General features: G+C 48.5%; 5 protein-coding genes across 12 annotated transcripts; 3 read left to right on the top strand and 2 right to left on the bottom strand.

Moving 5' to 3' along the window:
* Positions 1-6802: 6802 nt before the first annotated feature.
* Positions 6803-12494, top strand: f13a1b (coagulation factor XIII, A1 polypeptide b). The gene is made up of 15 exons (XM_049748637.1): positions 6803-6928; positions 7175-7382; positions 8200-8388; positions 8768-9016; positions 9400-9518; positions 10281-10388; positions 10454-10631; positions 10726-10864; positions 10933-11036; positions 11111-11199; positions 11282-11435; positions 11496-11771; positions 11843-12003; positions 12083-12219; positions 12283-12494. Exons 1-15 carry the CDS (start codon positions 6818-6820, stop codon positions 12422-12424), a joined length of 2364 nt encoding a protein of 787 aa, XP_049604594.1. The 5' UTR covers positions 6803-6817; the 3' UTR covers positions 12425-12494.
* A 418-nt stretch (positions 12495-12912) lies between these two features.
* Positions 12913-16261, bottom strand: trmt10b (tRNA methyltransferase 10B). 7 transcript variants are annotated; one of them, XM_068649991.1, is made up of 8 exons: positions 15315-15647; positions 15089-15191; positions 14890-15020; positions 14663-14815; positions 14474-14552; positions 14342-14424; positions 13997-14242; positions 12913-13783 (listed from the first exon to the last, which is right to left on the bottom strand). In XM_068649991.1, the coding sequence occupies exons 1-7, from the start codon at positions 15471-15473 to the stop codon at positions 14021-14023; spliced, it is 930 nt and encodes a 309-aa protein (XP_068506092.1). In that variant the 5' UTR covers positions 15474-15647; the 3' UTR covers positions 12913-13783; positions 13997-14020. The 7 variants fall into 7 exon arrangements, with proteins under 7 accessions (XP_068506092.1, XP_068506091.1, XP_068506099.1 ...); XM_068649990.1 differs by having other exon boundaries at positions 12913-13772; XM_068649998.1 differs by lacking the exon at positions 12913-13783 and adding an exon at positions 16123-16261 and having other exon boundaries at positions 13878-14242; positions 15315-15454.
* intu (inturned planar cell polarity protein) lies at positions 16092-21312 on the top strand. Of its 2 annotated transcripts, none has more exons than XM_049749862.2 (17): positions 16092-16242; positions 16592-16983; positions 17183-17268; positions 17420-17605; positions 17684-17802; positions 17971-18060; positions 18245-18322; positions 18390-18564; positions 19058-19111; positions 19184-19246; positions 19322-19498; positions 19676-19768; positions 19838-20029; positions 20116-20210; positions 20288-20477; positions 20844-20965; positions 21053-21312. In XM_049749862.2, exons 1-17 carry the CDS (start codon positions 16229-16231, stop codon positions 21162-21164), a joined length of 2238 nt encoding a protein of 745 aa, XP_049605819.1. In that variant the 5' UTR covers positions 16092-16228; the 3' UTR covers positions 21165-21312. The 2 variants fall into 2 exon arrangements, with proteins under 2 accessions (XP_049605819.1, XP_049606558.1); XM_049750601.2 differs by lacking the exon at positions 16092-16242 and adding an exon at positions 16273-16421.
* On the bottom strand, positions 21198-23770 carry ino80b (INO80 complex subunit B). The gene is made up of 6 exons (XM_049754816.1): positions 23624-23770; positions 23040-23150; positions 22749-22923; positions 22532-22680; positions 22186-22358; positions 21198-22109 (listed from the first exon to the last, which is right to left on the bottom strand). The coding sequence occupies exons 2-6, from the start codon at positions 23077-23079 to the stop codon at positions 21657-21659; spliced, it is 990 nt and encodes a 329-aa protein (XP_049610773.1). The 5' UTR covers positions 23080-23150; positions 23624-23770; the 3' UTR covers positions 21198-21656.
* Positions 23692-26645, top strand: aadat (aminoadipate aminotransferase). Its single transcript, XM_049751715.1, has 12 exons — positions 23692-23841; positions 24035-24203; positions 24286-24418; positions 24479-24553; positions 24638-24832; positions 25145-25293; positions 25376-25472; positions 25684-25745; positions 25819-25883; positions 26015-26121; positions 26214-26315; positions 26418-26645. The coding sequence occupies exons 1-12, from the start codon at positions 23775-23777 to the stop codon at positions 26460-26462; spliced, it is 1266 nt and encodes a 421-aa protein (XP_049607672.1). The 5' UTR covers positions 23692-23774; the 3' UTR covers positions 26463-26645.
* Positions 26646-26793: the final 148 nt, after the last annotated feature.

The raw sequence follows: 26793 nt of genomic DNA, 5'->3' as shown, positions 1-26793 counted from the left end.
CTTTGTTGCGCAACTGCTCTCTGAGAGCGTGAGACTTTTCCTCTGTTGCGCAAATCGAGTTCCAGATGGGAAAAGCGGAGACACGCGCAACACAATCGTATTCATGACCCCGTGTAATTAATATTTCATATTTCATCTTCTCCTCACCTCCGCCCATCCAACTTTGATGAAGGTAACGGAGCCAATACGGGATATTGTTTTTGGCTAGCTGCCGTACGCTGAACCCTCGACCCCGGCCGTCGGGCATCGGGACGAACCGTGGAGCGAAACACGATGATGCGCGCCGACTCGCTGACCCTGTTCTCTGCTCACGCTCGCTCCCCTCCAGCCCCCGCAGGCATCTGCCACCATGAGCTGATCAGAGGACGCTCGGCTAGGACGTCAAATGCTCATCGTACGACCTGACCTCCGGATGAACCCCCCCGCCCCCCCCTTCCCGTCACGGAGCACGGCCGAGATGGAAAAGCTCAACGTTGCTCAGGCTCACTCACAACCTTGTCAGGAGCCTTCGCCACGTGGCGTCGGGTGGGCGGGGTTCCTCTTCATGCTTCCTGCCCGTCCGTCTGTCCTCGAGGTTCCCGCGGAATGGCAATGTGGGAAATTGCAAAGGACTTCTTCACACTTCCAGTTCAAAGCAGTCACGCTCGAAATACGCGCAGGACCTTCCGGATGAGAGGTCGCGACTTTGCCGCATGGTAACAAATGCTGTTTTATTCATGTTAGCATGTTGCTGTCTTTGTCCCTTCAGATAGCTTAATGAATAAATAACATCTGTAGATATGTCTTTATTATTAATTTGGCAGCAAAGTAACAGATCAAAGCGGGGGAGAAAAGAGATGTTCTTACTCATTCAGCTGTCCGTCCATTTTCTCAAGCGCTTTGCCTCGCATCATATTTTTCGGAGAAAACAGTGTGGAGGGACGGCGCTTCATTTCGTCTCTGTTCTTCTTTGTAACTAATTCATCTTAAGTGCTACGTGGGCTCCCTCTAGTGGGACATGGAAAAAAACACCTCATTGAATATCCCTTGGTGATAGGCAAATGAAGCTTCAAATTTGCTTCATGAACCAGTTGTATTTTTGACTCCTGTGGACGACACTGCGACTTGATATAAAGAGTTTTAAGAAAGGAGTTAACTTTCGATCCAATTTTGAACAGAGTGCCATCTTAAGAAGTCAAAAAAATTCAACAACTGCTTCATGAAGCAAATTTGAAGCTTCACTTTCCCCTCACAAACAGTTCGGTTGTAATGTAATTTAACCACAATTCATTTATATTAGACCTTTTTAATTATTTCGAGAATAATTTTCTATACATTTTAATGTTACAGAACAAAACCATCAATCATTTTTTTTAACAGTCTTTCAGTCGGCCATCTTGATTTGTTCAAATTATTTTGGGGTTACTGCGCCATTTTGTTGACCTTCATCTTTTGGGCTTTTTTTTTTTTTTTTTTTTGGACGTCTTAGTGGTGAAATAGTCTGTGAACTGGCTCATAAAAGTGCAAGGTTGATTTGCAACACACCCCGACAGTTGCTCCGTCAGCCAATAGTCTCAGTCGCTGCCAGACGCTCCACCAATGGGCTCGGAGGGGGGGGGGTGTCTCATTAGCTAGATTCCAGGACCTGGCTCTGGCCCACTGGACGCACTCAGCCGGAAAGGATGACGTCCAGAGGGGGATTTATCATCTGCAGGGTTTCGCTGCCTTTTCAGGAACAGCCAAGGCCAGAAAACGCTCAAGCATGAAGCTGAGGCTATTTGCAAAAGCTATCTGATGATTTGCACTTACATCATGATGCTGGCTGGCTAGCTCACCATGTACGCTTCTAAAAATAATATCTCATAATCTGACCAGGAGTTTTCAACAAAATCTTTTTGCGCCTCTGTTCACCTGAAAAGGCCAATTTGCATATTCTAGTTTTCTTTTTCCTGTTGGGCCGTCATGGCTGGCAAGGCCTTCTCTGCTCTCCCAGATAACAAGCACCGACCTAGATTTAATTCTGATATTTATTCCATGAAATTATGATATTTTACATGCCACAATATTTGATTCATTTGAACAGCCCAGGCTGTTTATGTGACACTGGAACTTAAGTTGGAAGGACACGCCTTCGGTTCTGCCATGTTGTTAGCGATGACATTGGCTAGCAAGCGCTAGCTACGCGGTGGCCGTGAAGCGCACAGCAATTACACTTCTTGTCCCTTGTTTAATGTGTTGTCTGTGTTTTAGTTAAGCTTGACAGAAATTAGATTTTCAAACAGGAGCCAAGGATTTTTTTTTTTTTTTTTGCGGGCAACATCAAACAACACAAACGACTACTCTGACATGCTAATGTAAACATTCGCTACACGGTGGCCATCAAGCGCATAGAAGTTACACTTCTTGTCCCTTATCTAATGTGTCATCTGTGTTTTAGTTAAGCTTAACACAAGTTTAGTTTTTGAACAGAAGCCAAGGATTTTTTTTTTTTTTTGCGGGCAACATAAAACCACTCAAAGGACTACTCTGGCAGGCTAGCGTTGAGTTTACCACCTGTGCTCTTAAGGATGACCGGACAAACGTGACCAAATTTTTTTTTATTCTAGCTTGAAAAACACACCTCATAGGTGTACGTACGTGCATTTGCGGGCTTCCAGAGGCCACCAGAGTCCAAAGGCGCTTGAGTGGGTTCATGTCAATGTCGCAAGCAGGTTACACAGGCTAATGCCACCTAAATGTTGCCTCTGGGCGCTGGGTAAGGCAGCTCCTCACGGCCCATCGACTTTGATGGACCACCCCCCTTGAAGAACCAGCGCTGACCTTTACTGTAGTTTCCAGTGTGGTGGGAGCCTTTTTAGTATGAGTGCAACACAGGCTCCCTCTAGTGGCATGCAACAGAGTTGCATATTTTTTATTTTATTTTGTTTACTTAGATCAGGGGTTACAACTTTAAACGTAATCAAACATGTTAGAATGAATGAATAGCAAGTCAATAAGGGGAGCTCGTGTACATTTTTTAGTTCAATTCAGTAACATTAAGCACATTGTTTGAAATGAACCCTTAGGCCCAATACGCTACTGCATCTTAATATTGGTGATGAGGATGGTTACATAGAGAGAAGAGAATGTTTTTAGGTGCTACTTGGTGGTGGTGGTGGTGGTGGTGGTGGGGGGGGTCAAACAAAATAGTGTTTTCATGGTCGCACAATGGATAATATCTTCCAATTGAAACATGTTTGGGTTTTTTTCCTCCCGCTGCGGCAACACTTAAATTCCATTTGAAAAAAAAGAGGCCCCAGCCAGCATGCTAATTAGGAAGTCCAAAATAAACCTTCAAGCCACTCAAATATTAATGGAGGTGTTAAAGCAAAATCACATTTATATGCTTCCCGGGTCAAAATTCTGGAAGCAGCGCGCATGGCTGGAAAGAGCATTATTCAAATGAGAGAAGACCGACTCTTAATAGAATCAGCCAAAGCCAGCATTATCTTGAGCTTGCGCGCGCCTGCTGCTCATTTGGAGACATGAAAATGCGGCCCACATCTCCACTTTAAAAGGCTCCAAATGAGTCAATCAGGGTGGTCGTGTTGCATTACTTTCAAGTCACGCTGGCACAAGCCACAATAGCAAACAAGCCATTTTGCCAACAAGATGTTCACTTTTTTTCATCATTTTGTCACACCTAGGTTTTTTTTGTAGGAGCTTTCAGTTCAGCGAGTGAGCTAACGAGGACAAATCTACTCTCTGAAATAATGCGGCATGTTTTTCCCCCCTAAACCACTAGCTATCTGGGTGGCTGTGGATTTTTAGCCCATTGGGTTACTATAGGTCAAGGGTTTCAAATTATGGCACGTGGGCCAAAATTTGGCCCGCAGTGTAATTATATTTGGCCGGCAAAGATAAATTGCATTGACTTTGAAATTGTCTCAAATAAAAGAAAAATAGTGATGTTTCTAGCAATTTTTATTACCGTTGCTCTTATTAAAACTTTGAACAGTTCTTAGTGGTCTCAAAACGAGTTATTCATCAGTTTGTTGTGTTGACAAGCTGGAGGTCCTCACCATTTTGGAGTTGATAAATAGTTAAGTTAATAAATAATAATGAACTCTTTTAAAAAACAGTTGAGGAAAAAAATGACTCAAGGGAGGCGCAAAATACTACAAAGAAAAAGTCGTTTTTTTTCTTTATGCACAAAGTTGGATTGTTTAGTGACATAACTTTTTGTGTTGAAAGGAAAAAAGAAAATTGGGTCGAATTGACCCGCGTTGTGGTCAGCCCCTTTTTGATCCATAAATGGGCTATTTTTGACCCGATTGTTTTTTTTACGTGCCATCTGTAGCCACAGCTATACTGATCATCCGCTAGGCAATTTCTCTGTATCTTTAAGTCATCCTGATATAGTTCTTACTTTCATCCCTTCTTGAGCCAACCTGCTGGGCCAACTCGTCAACCCAAATAAATATAAATAAGCAATTTTGCCCAATTGGGGTTACTTTTGGACCCAGCCGTTAGAAGAGTGCACGAATCATGCTCTTTGCAATCCGTCTTCTCGTCAAGAAATCATACGAGGACGTCATGATTGCCTTTCGATGTTGTTGTTGTTGTTTTCATTCAACACGGTCCTTCAAATACATCACCATGGATCTTTTCTTGTGAGAAGGACGCCCTGCCCGGGCTCTTTTCGACTCGAAGGAGGCGGCCTGTCAATTGTGCCTTAAAAACCCCTAGCCTCCGTGTTTGCAGCACTCCCTAATTATCTGTGGAATGATTGCACACGAGTGATTTGGAACGTTGCAAAACTGCTGTCAAAAAGTGCATTTGGAGGAAGACGTGCGGCTCTTATCCAGAGTCATCATTTACTTGTCAGAGCACTGCTGCTCCAGGCGCGGACGAGTGGAGAGGCACCCCGCCGTGGTAATTGCAAGATGTTTTTTTTGGCCTCCCTTTTGTGCTCATATCATGATAAAGGAAGAAAACATTTCACGCATGCCACTTCCGCCATGAAATCCAAGCGCACGTGTCGTAATATTTCCATCTAGTGGGCAGATGCGGAAGCTCTTTGCCGCCGCCGCCGCCGCCGCCAGCTCAGCGCTCCCGTCACTCAAGACCTGAGTTTGCCGTCTCATTTGTCTTTGTGTGCTTAATATACAGACTTTATGGCTGCAAATGAGTATTTCATGCATAACACAGATAATGTGCGGCCACCATTTTTGTTTTTTAAACTCATTTACATTCATAGAACACGACATACGACTTTCGTGTTAGTCATTCCGGCCGGAATTGGAGGACAATTTTGGCTGGCACCAACATTTCCGAAAGGTCACCATTTAATTGAGCTAATCACGAGCCATCTCTTGCTTCGGACTCTGAAGCGCGAACGGCGTACAGAATCAGGTGGCAAGCTGATGCCGAGTTGTGAGGGATCGGCGGCCATCTTACGTTGCCAATGTGTAAGCTCGCCTACATAGGCTGGTTTATCGGCGGTGTTTTCTCGTTATTTTCCGTTTCAACGGCACATTTAGTTGAGCCATCATGAGCCATCTCTTGCTTTTGAGTCTGAAGCCCGGACGGCGTACATCATCAGGTAGCTAGCTGATGCCGTGTTGTGACGCCACCGGGGGCCATCTTGCGTTGCCAATGTCTCCGCTCGCCTCCATTGATATGTCGGCGGTGTTTTCTCGTTGTTATCAGTCTCAACGGCAAAAATGAAACTATTTTTCAACTGGATTTCAGTGAAAACTCCATCAGATTTAATTGTCTACCTTGCCAATTGTAGAAAAGCTACAGTTTGCTTACTCAACTGTCCAGGGTTGACAGTAGTATGATGAATATGTATTTTGTGTGCAGGTTTGTCCTGAATTATAATTCCTGGATACAAATGAGCTTTTTTAGATTGGCTATTAATACTTTTAGATCTCTCACATTGGGGCTTTTGTGTGCGTGCGTGTGTGTGTGTTTTCTTTATTCTTTTTCTTGCTTCCTCATCGGACAACATCAAGTCCCAAGATGTGTAGGTACACAAACTGTCGACTGTGTTTTGCATCTGCATGTGTTGTCACTCTCTTAATTTCAGCTTCACGCGAGCCCACACAAGATGGGCCGGACCCGTCTTGGGATCTGCTGCGTATTAGCGTGACGGATTGCCCACCCTACCGACGAGTCATGAAGGGAATCTTTTGCGTTGTGGTCAGTGAAGTGGCTCACGGCCAAGAGAACCAACCGCTGAGAACCATCATAGGTCACTGCTGTTGATTTTTTTTTCCATCATAGGAGCAGCAGACCTCAGATTCCACATGTCCTTCTCAAAGTTGGACTGAACGCCCCCCTCCCCCCCCCCCCTCCCTCCCTCTTCAGGGTCCTGCCCACCACTGCTACGCACAAGGAAAGCTACGTGGACTAACTATTTAAGCAGACGTCTGTGAGGAGGTCAGGCACAAGCTTTCAATCCTTCACCAAGGTGCGTCCGCACTCGAAGACACTTTGCGCAACGCTCTTGGTAAGAACCACTTTGCTCCGAAATTTGCCCGTTTTGTTTTGGAAAATGTCTGCGTGTAATGTTGTTGTAATATGTCTTTGTGAGGATGTATCACAATCATCTTTGCCTCCCGCAGAGGTAGGGGACTTGAGTCACGTGACTTGACACCAAAAAAAAAACCAACCGACAACTTGACTTGCTATTTGTGAGCTTGGACTAGAAATGCATGACATTTTTCGGCATCCAAGCACAGAGCAGTTCACGAATTGACGGCGCTTGACATGATTTCAGGTCACGTGTACGATAGCTGCAGTTTGCGCTACCGTTCACTTCAGATTACGCAATCTATCTCAAAAAGCAGAAATGTTGCAGCGACAACTGGCTGGAAGTCACGTTGCTCTGTTGAAATTCAGCTCGGACTCGCTTGACTCTCCCTGTAACTTGAGACTTGAGCATAAAGTAATTTACTTTTTGGTGAGTTTGTAGGAGGCCTCATTTGCGTTTGTGGGATTTGCCTACGCGAGTGAGTCAGTGAGGATAATTGCGAGCATGTGCGTCACTCGAGTGAGCGCCAAGCCACGACTGCCAAGACCAAAAGAACATGGATGGCCCCGTCGTTTGTGTCATCCCAAGCTCATTTCTAAGCCATCCTAAGGGCGTCCTCCTACTTTTCCTGCCATGATGCGGTCTAAGCCATGACATCACTGTCCTCTCTTGCAGGCCTCCCTTAGCGAGCGAAACGACATGTCTGACACCTCCGGTAGCGACCCGTCCACCGCCCTTCCCGCTCCCGCCGGGCCCCGCCTTAAGGTGAGCAGCCGAGGCCGCAGCGCAGGTCCCGCCGCCAACTCCAACTCGGACGAGTCCGACATCCCCGAGTTTGAGCTGTTCGGCGCCGTCGGGCCCAGAGGACTTCCGCCTTTGACTGGTGAGCTGCTGGCAAACTTCCAGTTGTTGCTAACGCAGCACTTTTTTTTCCTGGGTTTTTTTTTTTTTTTGGACAGTTATCTGTACTTGTACTAAATACGGAGGGAGGGTGGCTATTTTTGCCCGATGGCTATTTTTTTTGACAGCCCGATGGACAGCCAAAGCCGACGAAGCGTGCTCTGTTCCGGCTAGACAGGCGCGCTTGACACCTGATAATTGTCACGGCTAATCGGAATCCAAGCGTTGAAGTCGATTGTGCGTCGTCCCACTTTATTTATAGCTTGTCACCGTTGACGTTTGATTTGACATTTCAGAAGTCGCGTAAAGCGGCATTGCTCGGTCATCGGCGCTCTTTTATATTGGAGGAATGTCATTTGATAGATTTCTCTATGATTAACATGCTATGACGTACCTAGTCTTAAATCGATGAAATGCTCACTAAATAGTCCTGATGTATTCAAATACTTCTTGAAGTACCCATATTCGTTGTGATTGATAGGAAAATAAAACATGTATTTGAAAAAGGATTCCGAATGAATAACTCTGAAGTCCAACTTGCAACTGAATACATGTTTGGGAGACAAATCAAATAAAATCCAAATGATAGAAATTTGTGATTTGCTGGTGTAGCATGACACCACTTGAAATTGATCTCATTTATTTATTTGATTTTTTAATTTGACATATATATATATATATATATATATATATATATATATATATATATATTTTTTTTTTTTGTTTAGTGCTGTTTTCACTTTTTGTTTGTTTATTGCCGTTTGGGGGCGAAACAATGACTATGTGTGTTGTTTGTGCAGAGTTTCTGGACATCTGGGACGTGGACATGATGAAGAGCCGAGACCAAGCCAACAAGATTGAGCACCACACGGCCTCGTACAATAGCGATTTTCTGATCATTCGTCGCGGGCAAGAGTTCCAAGTCGACATCACCTTTAACCGCCCCTATGAGCCAAACAAAGACAAGTTTGCCGTGGAGTTTGTTATCGGTGAGCCTACGCACACGCGCACACACGCACGCGCACACACACACACACACGTTTAAATTAGCAAGTGGCATACAGTGGATATCAAAAGTCGACCCCCCCCCTTCAAATGAGGTCTCTGATCTAAAACAAGACTAAGGTTTGGAGCTCAAATGAAATTTTCGAAATGGAAGTCAAAATATACCATTTCAACCGTGTGGTTGCATAAGTCTACACCCCCCTTTCCAATGAGGTCTCTGTGATCTAAAACAACAAGACCAAGGTTTGTAGCTCAAATAAAAAATGTAAAGAGTGGAAGTCGAAACAAAGCATTTTCATGATGTGGTTGCATAAGTGTTCACACCCTCTTTGGCTGTAAGAACCTCTGGCGTGATCATCCCAGGTTCCAGTCCTCAATACAGCAAGAACACCTACATTCCCGTCTTCCCCGACGAGGACAAACAGAGCTCCTGGCCGGGCCGCGTCATCAAGAGCCGGGAGAACGTGCTGAGCGTGGGCGTCACGCCCGCCGCCAACTGCATCGTGGGCAAGTACCAGCTGTACGTCGCCGTGGCGACCCCGTACGGCATCCGCAGGACCAGGCGGGACAAGAGCCGTTACGTCTATGTTCTCTTCAACCCCTGGATGGCGGGTGAGTCCTCTCACACATCACATTGAAATCTGGAACATGCTCACAATGTGCTGAAATGCTCTTGTAGAATATGCTCAATTGCACCAATTTATTGATTTGTTTGTTTATTTATTCTTTTTTATTTTTGGAGAGTGTTACAGTAGTGCGTGCCAAAGCATTTTGTTAGCGTGTGAGTGACTTGATTTCCAGTTGGTCATGTGACTATTTCGGGCGTTCATAGGATAAGTTAAGTCGAGTGTGTGTGCGAGAGATGCTTTCAAATTCCGAGCAAAAGAAAGAGTGGTGACAGCATCTCAGGGAAATGTTTGAGGAGTGTGTGAGAGAGCCAAAAGCGGCGGTGACCACTGGCATGTGAGCGAGCACGCGGCTTTTCGTGTGGCCAGCCGACGCTGTCTTCCTGGACGACCACGCCGAGCGGGACGAGTGCGTGATGACCGAGACGGGAATCATCTACCACGGTTCCCATGACGACATCGCCGAGAGACACTGGAACTATGGCCAGGTGCTTGCCAAACTACGCGCGCACGCACGCACGCACACCCATACATGGCTCTGGGTTTGCTTTTTAAGTGGCTTTTTTTTTTTTTTTTCAGCCAAGATCGATTAATCCAATATTATGGATTCATGGATTATTATCGTTTAATGAGAGTGTAAACTAATGTATTTTGTCAGAACTGCAAATGAACTGACACCCCATTCTACTGCAGTTGGCTTGGAAGACCCCGAAAAAGTTGATCTTCAAAAAAGTCTTGAATACGAGCGGTTATAGCGATCGTAACAATTGAGTATTTTGTGAACTAAAAATTCCTTAATATGAATATTTTATTTAAATGTTATTTATTTATTCCTAAAGCAAACATATCCCTAGTGTCAAATTTTAAACATATATATGATATATATTTATTACTAAAACAAACTACCCCTGCAATTAGTGTCAATTTTTCAACCCATATATTTTCTATTTATTAATTGTGGCGGTTTGAAATAAAACCAATGACAGAAGCAAGTTCACATTTAACAATGCTGTATTCTTTTGTATTTTATATTTATTCCTACAACAAACATGCCCATCTATCGATCTAGTGTTCATTTTCCAACAAATATTTTGCACTCATGAATTGTGAGGCTTTGAAATGAAACCAGTGAAAGAAGCAACTTGACATTTGACAACGCTGCATGATTTTACCCAACAATTGAGCAAAGGAATGTCAAAAATCTATTGACACAAAGACTACAAACACGTGTGTCTTTCTCCCGTGTGTAGTTTAACTATGGCGTTCTGGATGCGTGCCTGTACATCCTGGACCGGTGCCAGATGCCCCTCGTCAACAGAGGCGACCCCATCAAGGTGGCCAGACAGGCCTCCGCCATGGTCAGCGCTCCTTCAACTCGCTCGCTTGGACGAAATCATCCTGACGTGGTCAAATATGTCGACAGCTGGACTCCCGCGACGACGACGGCGGCGTGCTGGTGGGGAACTGGAGCGGCGACTACACGTACGGCGTGGCGCCCACCGCCTGGACCGGCAGCACGGAAATCCTCCTCACCTACGCTAACGGCAAGACGCCCGTGTGCTACGCGCAGTGCTGGGTCTACGCCGCCGTCTTCAACACATGTGAGTCAGCAGCAGAAAAGAAAAGAAAAGAAAAGAAAAAACAAGAAAGCGGGCGTCCGTGCCAAGCCGCCGCTTTCGGCTCTTCTTTCGTCAGTCCTGCGCTGCCTGGGGATTCCGTCGCGGGTCGTCACCAACTACTTCTCGGCCCACGACAACGACGGCAACCTGAGGTCGGACATCATCCTGGACGAAGACGGTCGGATCGATCGCAGCCGGACCAGGGACTCCATCTGGTAGCTCGCTTTTTTGGATTTTTTTTTTTGGGCCTTGCGAGCTCCATTTTGATGTTCCTCTCTGCCAGGAACTATCACTGCTGGAACGAGTGCTACATGTCCAGACCGGACCTGCCGCTCGGCTTCGGCGGCTGGCAGGTTGTGGACGCCACGCCGCAGGAGACCAGCGATGGTAAATGTGACAGGTTGCCTAGCTCTTGAGACATGGTGATCCGAACTCGCCCCCCCCCCCGCCCAACCCCAAAGGCTTGTACAGATGCGGGCCGGCGTCCGTCCACGCCATCAAACACGGCGAAATCTGCTTCCCCTTCGACGCCGCCTTTGTATTTGCCGAGGTGGGTCGGCTTCGCAGACTCGATGGACAATTGGCGCTCTCGATAAAAATGGCCGCATTTTGATGCTTTGGGCCGCCCGCAGGTGAACAGCGACATGGTGTTTTACTCCCGGAGCAAAGACGGCACCACGGTGCCGGTCAAGGTGAATCGCAGCCACGTCGGCCGTTTGGTTCTGACCCAAGCTCCCGGCGGCTCGAGTCGCCGCGACATCACGGATCAGTACAAGTTCCCCGAAGGTGGCCGAGAGAAGTGAGGTTAGCTTAGCGAGCCAAATGAACAAAATAACATTTCTGAAGGCAGCGCCGAGGAGCGCACGGTCCTGGAGAAAGCCGAGGCGTACAGCTGCAAACGTGAGAAGGCCGACCTGCCTCCGGCGGACGTGGACCTGGTCCTGTCCAACGCGGACGTCAGCGTGGGCCGCGACTTTGAGCTGAATCTGAAGTTGGTCAATCGAAGCGACGCTCGGCGGACGGTGGAAGCGTACGTCAGCGGCACCGTGCTCTACTACACCGGCGTCATCAGCTCCGAGTTCCTCTTCACCACGCCCTCCGTCAAGATCGGACCCAACGGCTGTAAGTCCCAGGCCCGGCGCGAGTTCGACTTTGTTTTCGCACCAAAGTACAGCCGGGTTCCGCCCCCGCAGTTGCTAAGGAATCGGTGACGGTGGAGGCCAAGCAGTACATGAAGTCGCTGGTGGAGCAGTCCACCCTGCACTTCATGGTGACGGGGAAGGTTGTGGAGACGGGGCAGATTGTCAGCGCCATGAAAATGGTCCGCCTGCACAATCCCAAACTCACGGTCAAGGTGAGGCGCCGAGGCCCGTCCAGGTGGCCACGGAAGCGCTCACCCCGTCCGTGTATCTGCCCCGGCCGGCCGGCGTCAGGTGACGGGCACCGGCAGGGTCAGCGAGGAGATGATGGCCACGGTGGAGTTCAGCAACCCCTTGAGCACCAGCCTGGAGGACGTCTACATTCGCATGGAAGGAGCCGGACTCATGCTTCCCAAGTCCAAATATTACAGGTGGGTCCACGGCGCAATTCAAAGTCTGGCTTACGGTGTGTGACGTCATCGGGCCTCCGTCAGGGTGATCAGCGGAGGCGCGTCTCTCACCTGGAGCGAGTTCTTCACCCCGCAGCGAGCAGGCACCAGCAGGCTGATCGCCACCTTGGACTGTCGCGCTCTCACGCAGGTCCACGGCCAGGCCACGTTCACGGTGGAGGCCTGAGGAAAGGCCAAAACCTCCTGCTACGTTCTCTCGCCGCTGTCTTTGTGAAAAAATAAATAACTGGCAGCTGGCCGTGTCTACAAGTGCATTACTGTGAGTTCGCCTTGTGACATCTTCAAAGTTGAAGAGAAGAAAAAAAAAAAAAGAAGAGCTTGTGACCCGCTCGTCACGAGGTCACGACTGCCCTGCCTGCCTGGGGCGTCCGCGAGAATAAGGATGGGAAAGTTGCCGTTGATATGTCAAATCATAAACAGAGCTTGCTCACATTTTACAAGTCCAGACATGAGTAGGTAGGACGACTGGATCGCAATTGAAAGAAACAAACGACTCGTCACATATCTGACTGGACATACCATACATGCTAAATAGGATGTGCGTCTGTCCGTCCGTAATGGAGTGCTCGCAAGACATCAACACCGTTTGTGGTTTCAACTGTGACCGCGTTTGTTGCTCCCTTCATTTCAGACGCACAAAATGGGGCCATAGACGGGTTTTTGGGGGTTATTTGTGTTTATATTTATCATGTAATATTGTCAAGTCATGCTGTTTTAACAAATATAGCCCCCCCATTTTTGGAAGAGAAACTTTGAAGTTGAGATCCAAGTCGTTCCGCCGACCGCCTTCTGTAAACCTGCCCGGAGTTGCTGTCCCACGACTTGTTGACTGACGCACGTGAAGCCGTCCAATGGAAGGGAAGGCCGACCCGACGTCATGAAGCTCTGCGCTCTGCTCGCCGCCTTTGGCAGCCTGCTCGCCTTCGTTGGCGGTAAGACCATTTCTTCTTCCAAAGTCCTCTCGTGTGAGAGTGCCGCTATTATGATCGTATTTATTGTAAGGATGCGGTGAGGTTTCTGAGATATCTCCACGTACGCCAGGCACCGGTCGCGACTACAACGCACACTGCCGCTGCCTGCGGATGGAGACCAAGATCATCCCACCGGAGAACTTGCGGCGCATCAAAATGGTCCCCGAGGGGCCGCATTGCCCGCAGAAGGAGATGATGTGAGTGACTGGACTCGAGCTTCATTTGGCAGCAGCAGGAAATTGGGACTAATCTGAGGTTCCTTGACATTTACAACTCTCGTTGTTTCTATAAGTCAAAGGGTTGTAGTCATATGTTCGATATTATCACACGGATGGACATTTGGTACCACCGCTGAAAAATACCACTGAGTGCTTTGACGCCATCCATCTTTCGGTTCAGAGCCACCCTGGTGAGTGGTGAGCGGCTCTGTCTGGACCTTCAGTCGTGGTGGGTGAAGAAGCTGGTCCTCTTTATCCTCAAGAAGGAGTTCCGTCGGCGGCCCGCCGCACATTTCCGGATTCTGGCACGAGGACTGCCTTCTTCCTGTAAACATGCTGTAAACGCTACTCATCGAAGGTTCGGTTTATTTAGCCCAAATTTCGCCACGTTTATACTAGTCACAATTCTGACAACCCAATGTTCCGATCAGTTTTTTTTTTTTTTTTTTTTATTAAGGAGCAGTTATTCACAAATAATAACAAAAACAACAACATTTACTGTACTGAAAGTGAAAAGCACGTTTGCGCACTTGTTTGTCGTGGTCTTACTTGTCTTGTCTTATCCTTTGCTGGTCACGATGCGACTGCAAAACCTTTCCCCGCAGGGAAGCACTTGTCCAGAGCGTGCGTCCAGCTACCCGTGTCGCACACGGCCAGCAGAATGTCAAAGACTTGATTGATGGCCAAAATCTTGGAGTGGAAGTTCTTGCGGTTGGCTATCTTTTGCATGTGTTCGTCTATCGGGAGCCGGGCCACGCGGACGCCCAGCTCCGCGGCCCTGGACAGGCTCAGCGTCTGCAGATAAGTTGGACCAAAACAAATGAAATAACGGGAATCAAATAATTGTTCGCTGACCAACAAAAAAGCAAAAGTCAAAACAAAGTCAAACCACACCTTTTGGATGCTTTCATCCACGAGCCCGCCGAGGACGTACACCGTGTTGCGGTCCACTCGCTCCAAAGCTGAAAGGACACGTCCTCGTCTGAGTGTGGGGGGTCTCGTGCTTCACCGGGCGACTTGACAAACCTTCTTGCGCGTCGGGCGAGAGGTAGACGACCCTGCCTGGAGGGAAAATGTCCAGACAGCTTTGCTCTGTTCTTTCCATCTGTGGCCCAAAAAGAAAATGGCAATTGTCAAATTGAAGTCGGCAATTTTAGGGGATTACTTGAAATTAAAATTGACAAATTGAACTTGACTTCACAAGACTTGACTCACCGTGTAGTTGAGGAAGCCGGCGTTCATGCGCACGCACTCCGCCAGGAGACGACTGTTCTCGCGAAAGCTGGTTAAGAACAAATGGAAGGGTTTGCTCGCTCTTTTGTTGGATCCATACAGCCGCCGTATTTGGGCCGCCAGCCGACTCGTCTCCTACGGCACAAGACACCCGATGACGTCAAATGAAAAAGTCTCCGACATGCAGCGCTCGAGAGACTCGTGTGCACCTTGTCAGACATGCGGTGGGTCATGCCGAGGTCAACGCACACTTTGACGCCACTGGAGCGAGCCTCGGCCAAACGCTCCTTGGTGACGGCCTTCATGACCCGCTTGGTGAGCGGCGGGTGCTCCACGTCTTCTTCGTTTCATACGCACAAATAGTTAAGAGAGGAGGAAATGTGGAGTTTGCTTTCCCGTAATCTTTACCTGTTTGCCGATTGAGCTTCCTCCTCAGTTTCTCCTCCTTTCTTTTGCTCTTCCTGGCAGCCAGCTTCCTCTCCCAGTGCCGCTGCTTCCTCAACACGTTCTTCTGAAAACACACAACACACACACACACACACAAGCTTCTTTTGAACAAAAGCAGAGGGCAGCTAGCACTGCCATTGTTGTCATTCGGTTGCTATATTGGGGAATGGAACAACTTGAAACTTACTGATAAGGGGGCCAGCTCTCTCTCGGGTGTGCCCCGTAGCACATCCTCTACCTTATCCGAAACGTCTTCCTCCTCCAGCACGTCGATGCAAAGCAGCTCCATCATCTCGAGAATTCCATTTGTCTGCTCTTCATTCAACTCTGATGCAATCGCAGTCATTTTAGCACACTCGACCGATAATAAATCATCGATAATTAATAATCATAAATATTAGTGCTGCTGCATATCAATTGTAACTGCTGACAAAAATGAATAAAAAAGGAAAACAAGTCAAAGAACAGGACCAAGAAACCAAAACAATTCTCGAACTTGGTTGTCGCCCGTGTATGACGTCACGCAATCCGCTCACAGATCACCAGACAAGTGGTGGTGTGGGTACTTTTTAAAAAGAGATTTAATTCCATGCGTAAGCATATTTACAAATTTCACATTGTACGTACACAGAATAGTTTGATCATTTACCGTATTTAAAAAAAAAAAAAAGACACGCTGAAACTATGTCCACAAATTCTGATGACTAATGTTCCTAGCCGGAAACTAAAACCGTTGCACAGGAAGCGAGCGAGTGAAATTTGTGTCAACAATAAGCAGGAATTTCAGACCAATTTCAAGAATTAAATTAGGCATTTCCGATATACTCAATCACGAAGAGAATAATAAGGACATTTCAGGACAGTTTGCGATGACATAACGCAGTTCGGGCTCAATTGTGACGTCACAAAGGCGACAGCGCTGTGTTCCGCGCGAGACTGGATCGTTTAAAAGAAGTCAAAGTTCCTGAGTTTTTCCTCCTTAAATAGTGACTTACTTCAGAAACGTGTGCTGCTCAGTACCGTGGACGCCACACCTGAGGGAAGGGAGCTCTTCCGACATGGCGGGTGGCCTTTTGTTTTGATGACTGTCGCGGGGACAATATGTCATCGAGCAAGTAAGAAGCCAAAAAAAAACCCAACAACAACAACAACGAAGATGCATTTAAAAATGGATATATAATGACGCATAGACAAGAAAGGAAATCAAGCAGTGATGTGCAGTGATTTCATTTTTTTTAAGGCGTGAGACAAAAGTTCATCCTCTGAGGGATTGCCTATACTGTGCTGCTATTTGGTACAATGAATATATTTTTGGCACTTCTATGCTATGGCACAGCGATTAAAATTGTGGAACTTCAATGATTCGTAGTGATTTTCATGTTTTATGTCTGTTCAGAAGCATTGAGTCGTTGGGCTGATGTTGTTTATCCATGTTCTAACGTCTTAGAACTTGTGTGCTTCCAGTGACCCGCACCCCGAATGGCCGGACAACGTCCAGACAAATGGCGAGCTCTTCTATTTGGCGCTGAGCCAAGAAGAAGAGGAGGCTGCGGCCGACCAAAGTTTGCAAGCTCGGATCTCGGAAAGAAGACGTGACTCCGGGAATCGAGGAGACACGAGGGAGGGCTGGATGCCATCAGCGTCCGTCTCAAAGACGAAGCTCAAGACCGTGTGCGTCTACCTCGACCCGAAACGCGTCGGTGACTCGGGTGCTCTCCCTCTGCTGGAGGCTTTGCTGGGGGTGGTGCGTCGTCCAGGTAAGCGGAATGGCGCCGCGATCGGACGGGAGGAAAGACTGACGGTGGACGGCCTGATTCCCGGCGGCCCGGCCAGCAAGTGCGGTCACGTCCTAATTGGTGAGAGGAAAATGTGAAAGTAACTTGTCATCGAATCGACTTACTTTTAAAATCACAATCAATGAGGTCATTACTTTTCACCTCGAGTAATCAGTGAGCCTAACTAGGTGACGTCTGGGAAGTTAGTACCGTCGATGGTTGTCACGGCAACCCATATAGGGCCTTTAGTCTCATTTCATCAAACTGCTCTGCCCTTTAGGCGATGTCCTCGTTGCCGTGGGCAACGTGGAGGTGAACGCTGAAAACATCGAGCAAGTTCTGGCGGGCATTGCGGAACCATCTCAGGTGTGGGACAAACAAAAGCAAAACTTGGAGTCATTTTGACATTTGTAAATTTTAAAACGGAGGGTGATGATTTTTTTGTTTGTTTTCTACGGTTTTGATTCTGAAAACTGTTTTTATCGTGTTTGTTGAAAAGTATCTCCTCCTCCTTCAGGTGAGGCTGACCTTGGCGACACCCTGGAGTAGGAGTGGCGCTGCCGCACCTTCCGCGCCCATCAGCCCGCCGACGCGTCCGCTGCTCGGGGATGACGCGTCCGAAACGCAGACGTTTGCCGCGCACATCCCGCACGCGCTCATGTACCTCTCGCTCAAAATGGACACCAAGTCCCCGCAGGACGAGGTCCATCTCAAAGTCCGTCAGAAGCCGCATCTCGTGCCGTCGTTAAAAAGACGGACGTGTCCGTTCTGCTGCGCGCAGGAGGAGATCTTGTACCAGTACCCGGCGTCGGAGGCGGCCGCCCGGCTCAAGGGCGCCAGAGGGATCTTCTTGACTGTGTGCGACATGCTGGACAGCGTCACGGGAGCTCACGTGGTCAGGTACGCTCGGCTGGCTTTATAGGAGTCACACCTCAAAGCATTCTGTCATTTTGTGACCAGAAACAGACATTTCAAAAGCGATTCTGGGAGCCGGGGTTAAGTCGCTAGGACTGAAGTAATATGTTCTGATGTCTCGGAACTGCTCTTTTTGCTCGACTGCTCCTTTAGTTCCACGCTGCTGCTGGACAAGCATCTGGTGCACGTGGGCTACTGGAAAGAAGGCCACGCCCTGCTGGTGCTTGGACTTCCTGCTGAGAGGTATAGGGCTGCTGCATGCGGTCGGGTTGTGGCAGATTTTTTGATTTATTTCTAGTGTTAGTAAAAAAAAAAATTTAAAAAAAAGATCACAATGTTGAGGCTCAAAAAATCTAATTGCTTTTATATTGCAAACAGTTTCCTGTCTGATGCTCGGAGCGCAAACAACTGTCAAATTTCCTTTCAGGGTTCCTTTGCTGAGCCTGCAATCCCTGGTGGGCGATGTCGTGCGGACGTTACGATTCACGCATGGATCCTTGGAAAGGTTGGTCGCACGCACGCGCAAAACCACAAGCGCTCGACGTTGCGTTTGACGGGTGCCTCTCCCGTAGGGCCTTCGGCAGGACGGAGGGCACGGCGCAGCTGGACCACTTCTTCCGTTTGTTCTTCCTGCGGCTCCTACGACCGTCACATTCTCCCCCGGCGCCGCCCGCTGACAACTCCGAGAACATCTTCCTGGACGGGCTGCCGGCCGTGCGCTGGCTCACGCTGCCCGTACGAGTCAAAGTGAGAGACTACATCGCTTTTCAGCGCTGAAAGGATTTGAAAAGACATTAAAAGCGTCAGAAATTTAAAAAAACAAAAACAAATGTAAGGGAGAGAAAGCCAACGCAATGGTTGACAGTCTCGCTTTTTTTTTTTTTAAACAAACTCACACTCGAAATAGATATACATTATAAAATGAACCTACATATCACTTTTTGCAGGCAGGCGTAAAAAGCAGCTCTAAAAAATGTTTCACACTCGTTGATCTTCAGCAAAAACTGAGCTGAGTTGAAACGCTTTGTGTTTCAATTCTGTCCAATCGACACAGTGTCGCCGTCTAGTGGCCAAAAATTGCTCAATCGCAAAACTACAAATCCAACAGCTGCAGTAAAAGGGGCTTCACTGTAAAACATCAAACAAATGAATGCTGTTGAATGTTCTTCTTAAAAATGTAATCAATACAATTCTCCTCAAAAACGTAATCAATACTTTTCAACGTGTGGTATCTTTGCAGACAAACGTGGACTCTGTGCTCAGTGACTTTGAGGCCTCTGATTTTGGAGAAATGGTGAGCCGGCGTGCAATTTCCACTTGTGGCGCGGCGCTCCAATTGTCTTCAGTTTTTTTTTCCCCCCGTCAGTCGGACGACTCCTTTGGCCTGAGGCGTCTCTACGGGATCCTGGGCTCTTGTCTCTTCTACAAGGTGAGTCCAAGCGTTGGGGCGTGCAGCTCTTTCCTTCAAAGTGGCCAAAAAGGTTTTGGGGCTTGCGCTCAACAGTCGTACCTGATCGCCGGTCATCTCTCGAAAGAGGACCTGCTGGACGTGTGTCTGTACATGCGCCACTACCGCCTGCTGTCCGCCGAGTGGCGGCGGACGGGCCAACTGCTCATCTGGCGCGAGGTCTTTCTTCAGGGTCCCCTTCCACGACGACACTTCCTTCTCATCGTGGGCTCGGTGAGTAGCAAAGTCAAGAGGGACCTTCAGTATCGAGGAATAGTAGTAAGTGAGTACTGCATAAGTATCATGAAATGTCTTCTTTTTCCCCAATTAATATCATACGTGAGCGTTTTCAAATTTGCAGGTGAACATTTGGGGATTTGTCTTTTTTTCTGCTAAATGTGTGCATGTCAGGGGTGCTGGCTGCAGTGTGTGCTGCTGGAGGCCAGAGGCCGCGCGAGGCATTCCGATGCATCTCCGGGCCCCGATTGCGTTTACGTAAATCAGGTGCGGCGCTCGCGGCCACGTGACAGTTTGTGGGTCTGCGGCGGGTCGCTAACCACGCCGCATGTTCAGGCCAAGGCCACGCTGCTACGATTGGCGATTCTGGAGGAAGCTGTCGAAGACCGCCTGAGCGCCCCCGCTGCTCCGCGCCTGTTCTGTGCAGACTGGTTCCTCCAAGCTGGCCCGCCGTCCCAGGCCCATCTAGACGGCCTGTTTGGGGAGAAGACCCAAGATTGGCGGGGTGAGGGACACACGGACACCGGGGCAAGTTCTCCAGCGATTCCATGATTCGTCACAAACGAAGCACCCTGCCATGAGGATCATTGCTTGTTGCATTTTTCCTCCATCAGGCCCAGTGGACAAAGCGCTCCAACCCGTTCTACCTGAGCACACTCATGAAGACTCTGAGTAGGAGGGATGCGGACGAGATGCCCAGCGCCAGCAGGTTTGCGCGTCCCCACATTTTCCGGCTAAGGTTCCCACGCCGAGCTGAACCTTCCCGTCCGATGGTGCGCGCGGCAGGCTGAGCGTCGGTGCCGAGAACATCTTGTTCCACTACTTGCTCATGGAAACGGTCCAGGGGATCTTCATCGCGCCCACGCTAACGGACGAGGCTCAGCTCGGCGGATCCGTTCACCCGTTGCTCGTTGGCAACTTTTACCGCTGCTGCCTGTCCATTCGGGCCGTGTTCAAAGAAAGCATGTCGCTGCAAGTAAGCATGATTTTTTTTTTGTTCCACCCACTTGAATTTTAGTGTGTAAAATTGACACTTCAAAAAAGAGAAGAAAATATTGAAATTTTTATACCTCAGAATGTTCTAACAAACCATAACTAACAAATTTTTTTTAAACGTAAATGTTCAACCAAAGTGTAAGATTTTGTCGAACAAAACACAGAACAAGATAGAATTATACGCTGCATATTGAAACAAATGTTTAGCCATACCACAAAATTTGATCCATCTAGCAGCATGAATTCCACAGAATTAATCTGTAATCCTCCAAAAACTGGACATGAACACACAGGGCAGCAGCAACTTAGTCATGACATTTTTGTGTGGTGGCCTTTGCCCCTTTAGAGACAGCCGGCGGCTGGTGGCGTGGGCCCGGTCAAAGAGCACGGAGTCTTGTTCCAGTTTGTACCTAAAAATTGGACAGAACAGACGAAAGCCGCACCCACCCTGACGTACTGGGTCATCGGGTAGGTCCGGCCCGGCCCGGAAGGCGACGTTCCTCCGTGTGGACGTTGGAGCTTACGTTTGGATCTCGCTTTCTTTCCACCTTTCAGGCGATTGTTGCTGGAGCCCGTTCCTCAAGAGTTCTATGTGTGCTTTCACGACTCTGTACCAGAGGTTCCTGTGGAGATGGCCTTCAGACTCTCCTTTGGTTTGGCCACTTGATGCAGCGACTTAGTTTGAGATTGGTTTTGACGGTTGTTATTTTTTTTTTTACAAAATACTTTTAGACTAGATTTTTTTTTTTTTACATATGTGGAGTATCTGACTATTGCGAGAATAACGATTAAAAAAGCATTGTGTAATTATCAAATGAATGTGTGACCTTCCTTTTTCTGTAGCAAAATTCTTTCAAAACTAACTGAAGCTTAATTGAAAAAATGAGGAACATTTTCACAGATTACGGTTTTAAGTTTCATAAACGCACGATGAAGCACTTTTTTTTTTTTTTAAAGGTAATAGTTTGTGAATCCGATTTTTTTTTTGGAGTTATTTAATGAGTTTTTGTGAACTATAATAACCTTGTTGCAAGCTATACATTACATTAATTATCTTCACGGTCGACTTCAACTGGGGCCGACTACCAGCTTGCAGCAAGCGGGTCTTCTCTCCTCAAAGTGATGTTATTTGGTTGTCCATGAGTGAGAAGAAGACCTGTCAACAAACTGCCTGCATGTTCCTTTTGTAGCACTGCAGGCTGCACAGAGGGACGCCCGTTTTGGAGCAGCTGTATTTCTTCGGGTTGGAGCAGCCACTCACCCCGCAGCTCACGGGGGGGACCAGAGGCGGCGGAGGGTGCGGCGCAGGGGCGAGGACGCCGGCGGGGAAGGAGATGGTCGTGCCTCGGGACGAGTCACTGTAGCGGACGATGGGACACTGGCTAAGCTTGGACTTCTTCTCTCGCGTGCTTTTGATCTTGGCCTTGCTGGTCTTGGTGAGTCTCTCGATGGTCTGGTTCTTGTTCTCCTCCGCTTTCTTGGCCGCCTGCAAGCGCCGCTTGCGAGCGCGCTCTTCCCGCTTCTGCATCATCTCGACGGTCATCTCCTTCTCTTTGTAGCCCATGGGCAGCTCCAGGAGGGGCTGTATCTGCTGCTTGTGGAGTAGTGCTTTCTGAAAAGCGCAAGGTGTCTGTGAGCAAAAAAAAACCAAACGTGTACACCCCCCCAAACTCCTCCTTCCTCCTCACCTGTCGAGCCGTGAGCAGGGACTCGTCAACCTCCTTCTTGAGCTCGCCGTTGTCGTCAAGCTCACCTTTCTCCAGAGCGTCGAGCCACCTCTCCTCCTCGTCCACGGGCACTCCCAACATGGAGTCAGAGTCCATGTCAGGCAGAGGAGACGTGGCCATGTTGCTGTCTTCATCTGAGACAGGCGAGACAGTCTGAACAGGCACATGGACTTTTTTGGAGCCAGGTGCTCAAGCCACCAAATGGTGAATTAAAATGTTCCATTAACGAGTATATGAAGCAGGAAAGGAGCTCCAGGCAAAAAGGCTGTTGGCAGAACACGACATCGTATCTTTTACTTGTTCTCACCCAGCCAGGCCCGATACTGCTCCAGAGGCACAGAAGGCTCGTCATCTTCCTCCTCATCGTCGTCGTCATCGTTGTCATCGTCGTCGTCCACGATCATCAATGGTGAGGGAGGACAAGCCACACCAGGGTGCACGGTGAAAGTAGGAACACTGGAAGGGTCAAAAGAGCAATTAACGCGGATGCGCAACTGAATGTAACGAACGGGTGGCCGTCTCACCTCTTTGTCCCTAGCGTCTGTCCTCCCAGCTTGATCTTGAGTCGCAGTTGCGGGGGCGGGCGAGGGATGACGACGGGCTCTGGAATCTCAGAGAGGCCTTGGTGCTTCCTCTTGTGCCTCTTGTGTTTTTTATGCTTGTGTTTGTGCATGCCATGCAGCCCCACGTTACCTTCGCCTGCACAGAAACATGAATAGGTCAGTTTGATCCAGCACCTAGCCATTTTTGGGAGCCTTGCAGGGTCAAAAGATGTTACGTAGACATTAGATTCCTAGAAGGGAGTAGGCACTCACAGGGAAACCTGGAATGAACCACGTCTTTTCTTTTCCCCATTGAAGTTACTGCAGCGGCTCTACTTCATGGCAGCAAACGCATGAAAAAAGTCCACAAAGGTTTGACTTCCGCTGCAAAATAACGACGAGTGTTATGTTAGTCAACATTAAAGTGGGATTTAGCGGCTACAACGCGTTCAATGCGCGTGAGTTTAACCTTGAAGAGAACAAAATAGAGGCAGAAGTTAAAAATGTTGGGGTAGAAGCTAACGCTAACAACACGCAATTAAACATCAACTTCCGGCCATTTCTTGCTGTCTTGTTGACGCTCTCTGCCCTCTACTGGCAGAGGGCTGTATAGGAGCGCCTGATTTTGGAATTCGTAAGCCACGCAGAGTTCTCGTCTCGTCCTGTCCTGTCCTGTCCTGTCCTGTCCTGTCCTGTCCTGTCCTGTCCTGTCTTTCCGAGCGTGACTGGGCGTGTGTGTTTTATTTATTTACTATTCATTTCGTTGTCCTTTACGAAATTAACTAATTCTTCACTCGACCGAGCCTAGTGTTACGCAAGGTCACTGACGTCATAACGAAGCGTCAATATTGACTTACGGTGCTGAATGAGTTCAATATTGTCATCTGTCTGTTTTCTTACAGGAGGAGTTGAGAAGTTCTGGAGGTTTCAAAAAAGGCCGATCTAATTATTAGGAACACGTGAACGGAGATCCCGGGTGGTTGCTGAGGAAGTCTTCCGACGGGAAACATGAATTATGCTCGTTTCCTCACAGCTGTCAGTGCAGCAAGGAAACCGTCGCCCATCAGAATGCTGAGTGAGTGTGCCCTGCAAAAAAATAAAATAAAACACGCAATGTGTTTGCAGTGTTCACTTTCAAATAATAAAATATCATATACAATTTTAAATACCCCCCCCCCATGGTAAATATGACACAATACCGACAAAAAGTATGCAGATGCCCAATCTTGTATTTGTTTTTGAACCCCCGCTCTCACGTGCGTCTGAAGCCGAGCTGCAGCAGCGCTCGCCCCCGTCGCTGATTTCGCTGGCCGCAGGTGCGCCCAACCCCAACACGTTCCCCTTTGAGTCGGCCACCATCAAGGTCAAGAACGGCCCAGACGTCTCCTTCGACCAGGTGTCCATGAAAAGGGCTCTTCAGTACTCTGCCTCCAGCGGGTACGTGAACTGCAACCTTTTTTTGGGAATGTCGCTTTTAAGCCTGTCTGACATTTCATGGAAACGCGTAACCTCGACGCAGAATCCCCGAGCTGCTGACGTGGATGAAGAACCTGCAGAAGAGTCTCCACGACCCGCCGACGGCGTCCTACAGTCCCGAGCGGGGACAGATGGACTTGTGTGTCACCACAGGGAGCCAGGAGGGACTCTGCAAGGTAGCGCCCCCTCTTTTTCTTGCTTCCCGGCACCGTTTCATCTTCCACGTCATGCGGCAGGTGTTCGAGATGCTGGTCGATCCAGGAGACGACGTCCTGCTGGACTCGCCCACCTACCCCGGAACACTGGCGGCGGTAAGCCGGCGTCTCCCGCCGCAAGGGCCTTTTATGTTTTTGCTGAAAGCTCTTCCATCCTCCACCGCGTGTCTTTCAACCCAGCTCCAGCCGTTGGGTTGCAACATCATCAACGTGCCCAGCGATCAGCACGGCATGATACCGGCGGACCTCAAGGAGGTCTTGTCCCACTGGGACCCGTCGGACGCTCGCAGGCCCAAGCTGCTCTACACCATCCCCAACGGGGGGAACCCCACGGGGGCATCCATGACGGAGCAGAGGAAGAGGGAAGTCTACGAGGTGCCTTTTCCATCCGTTCACAAAACTCTGACCGATGGCAAAGAATCTTTTCTGAACAGTGAGCACGTGTCAAAATGATGAATTTCTCATCTTAGCATGAGCACGCATATCCTAAGGCATAGGTGTCAAAGTCGAGGCCCGGTGGGGGCTAGATTTGGCCCGTTGGCCTCATCATTTAAAAAAAAAAAAAAAAAAAGAGATATTGCTATCAATTTTTATTACCATGCACCTTTTTAAACGATTTATAACTGTTGAGATGCAAATAACCTCTCGACAACGGTGCTCACTGGATGATTTTGTCCTCGCGCGCAGCTGGCGAGGTTGTACGACATGCTGATCATCGAGGACGACCCGTACTACTTCCTGCAGTTTGACAAGCCCTGGGCGCCGACCTTCCTCTCCATGGACGTGGACGGCCGCGTCATCAGAACCGACTCCTTTTCCAAGATCCTGTCTTCGGGGTACGCCGCATCATAATCCGTTGTCCGCCGCCGCTGCCGTGCTCACGTTTGTCTTCATTAGAGTTTTTTTTACCCGTCTCAGCTTGAGGATGGGCTTTGTAACGGGTCCCAAGCCGCTGGTCGAGCGGGTGGTGCTGCACATCCAGGCCTCCACCATGCACACCAGCACCTTCACGCAGGTGAGCCCTATTTGCCACCACTCTCTCGCATCGTTTCACATGACCAAGAGAGGACAAAATTGAAATCACAATTACATTTCAAATAATTGCCCAGCTCTGCTAATCATTGTGAAGGTTCGAGACGCCTGCGGGAAGATGTGAATATGACTGAAAGCATTTGGAATGTTGCCACGGTTTGATCCTGAGTCCACCTCCGTCTCTTCCTTCTCAGCTCATGGTGTCGCAACTGTTGCACAGCTGGGGACAAGATGGCTTCCTTCAGCACGTAGACGGGTACGTTGTCCCCGCAGCGTTTGGAAAAAAACAGATGTTGGAAGCCAGCATTTTTTTCTTCGTCTTGTGACAGGGTGACTGAGTTCTACAGAAAACAGCGCGACGCCATGATTAGCTCCGCTCACAAGTGGCTCACAGGTACGCACGCTCCGCATGCATAAAGAAACAAGACTGAACCCATCTGATGGATTCCTGAGACTTTTGGAAGAAGAACCATTTCTAAAGCTTGTTTGCTTCCGTGTGCAATTTGTGTCGTTGAACATGCTCAGGTTTGGCCAAATGGCACAGTCCCTCGGCCGGGATGTTTCTGTGGATGGAGCTGATGGGCGTCAGTGACACCAGGCAGCTTATCATGGAGAAGGCCTTGGAGAAAGAGGTCTGTTCACCATGATGAAGCACGCCATTTTGCTTTGCAACAAGAAGACTGCTTGACCGTGTCGCGCGTGTACATGTCCTGCTTTTGAAAAGGTGCTGCTGGTCCCAGGCGGCGTGTTCATGATCGACAGCGACGAGCCATGTTCTCATGTCAGGGCGGCGTATTCGCTATCCACGCCGGAACAGATTGACCTGGTATGCACATGATGCAAAAAAACACACACACACACACACACACACACACACACACGCACGCTACACAAAACACAGAATTGTTTTTCATTTGTCTTCCAACAGGCCTTTGGTCGTCTCGCCGCACTCATCAGAGAGGCCTCCTCGTGATTTGGGATGAACTGTCCGCAAAAATAATTGAATTGCCAATTTTTTCCCCTCAATCTTGCAATTGTCCGCCCCAGCAAGATCTTCTTTTTGTGTCGTTTTTTTTTTTTCTTTTTAACAGACACAAGCAATATTTTTTTTCTGTATGATACAATCTCAGATTGACATAAAGTGCAGGGAAACAGATGGCGGGCGCACTGCAGTCGTAGTTCAATTTGGTACGTGCTACTATCAACTCGCTCCTTGCTTTGCTCCTCCTGCCTCGCTTCCATTCGCGCATGCGCACTCTGCATCCATACGTCACAGCCGCCCGCCGCACAAAAGCTGTCAACCT

Source organism: Syngnathus scovelli, chromosome 1 (genome assembly GCF_024217435.2).
Source record: "Syngnathus scovelli strain Florida chromosome 1, RoL_Ssco_1.2, whole genome shotgun sequence".
Lineage (NCBI taxonomy): Eukaryota > Metazoa > Chordata > Actinopteri > Syngnathiformes > Syngnathidae > Syngnathus > Syngnathus scovelli.
Note: the sequence above shows the minus strand (reverse complement) of the source record. Positions and strands in the feature narration are given on the sequence as shown.

Bases quoted from the DNA above. Each gene is read 5' to 3' on its own strand.
- intu (XM_049749862.2), top strand. The intron at 17,803-17,970 runs GTACGCTCGGCT...CTGCTCCTTTAG, and splicing joins ACGGGAGCTCACGTGGTCAG to TTCCACGCTGCTGCTGGACA. The intron at 20,478-20,843 runs GTAAGCATGATT...TTGCCCCTTTAG, and splicing joins AAGAAAGCATGTCGCTGCAA to AGACAGCCGGCGGCTGGTGG.
- aadat (XM_049751715.1), top strand. From the start codon at position 23,775: ATGAATTATGCTCGTTTCCTCACAGCTGTCAGTGCAGCAAGGAAACCG. The intron at 25,294-25,375 runs GTACGCCGCATC...TACCCGTCTCAG, and splicing joins TCCAAGATCCTGTCTTCGGG to CTTGAGGATGGGCTTTGTAA. The intron at 26,316-26,417 runs GTATGCACATGA...GTCTTCCAACAG, and splicing joins CGCCGGAACAGATTGACCTG to GCCTTTGGTCGTCTCGCCGC.
- f13a1b (XM_049748637.1), top strand. From the start codon at position 6,818: ATGTTGCAGCGACAACTGGCTGGAAGTCACGTTGCTCTGTTGAAATTC. The intron at 10,389-10,453 runs GTCAGCGCTCCT...ATATGTCGACAG, and splicing joins CCAGACAGGCCTCCGCCATG to CTGGACTCCCGCGACGACGA. The intron at 10,632-10,725 runs GTGAGTCAGCAG...TTCTTTCGTCAG, and splicing joins CGCCGCCGTCTTCAACACAT to TCCTGCGCTGCCTGGGGATT.
- ino80b (XM_049754816.1), bottom strand. From the start codon at position 23,079: ATGGGGAAAAGAAAAGACGTGGTTCATTCCAGGTTTCCCT. The intron at 22,924-23,039 runs GTGAGTGCCTAC...GTTTCTGTGCAG, and splicing joins GGTTCATTCCAGGTTTCCCT to GCGAAGGTAACGTGGGGCTG. The intron at 22,110-22,185 runs GTGAGGAGGAAG...TGCGCTTTTCAG, and splicing joins CCCTGCTCACGGCTCGACAG to AAAGCACTACTCCACAAGCA.
- trmt10b (XM_068649991.1), bottom strand. From the start codon at position 15,473: ATGACTGCGATTGCATCAGAGTTGAATGAAGAGCAGACAAATGGAATT. The intron at 15,021-15,088 runs GTAAAGATTACG...TATGAAACGAAG, and splicing joins GAAGCTCAATCGGCAAACAG to AAGACGTGGAGCACCCGCCG. The intron at 14,553-14,662 runs GTGAGTCAAGTC...TTTGGGCCACAG, and splicing joins CCGGCTTCCTCAACTACACG to ATGGAAAGAACAGAGCAAAG.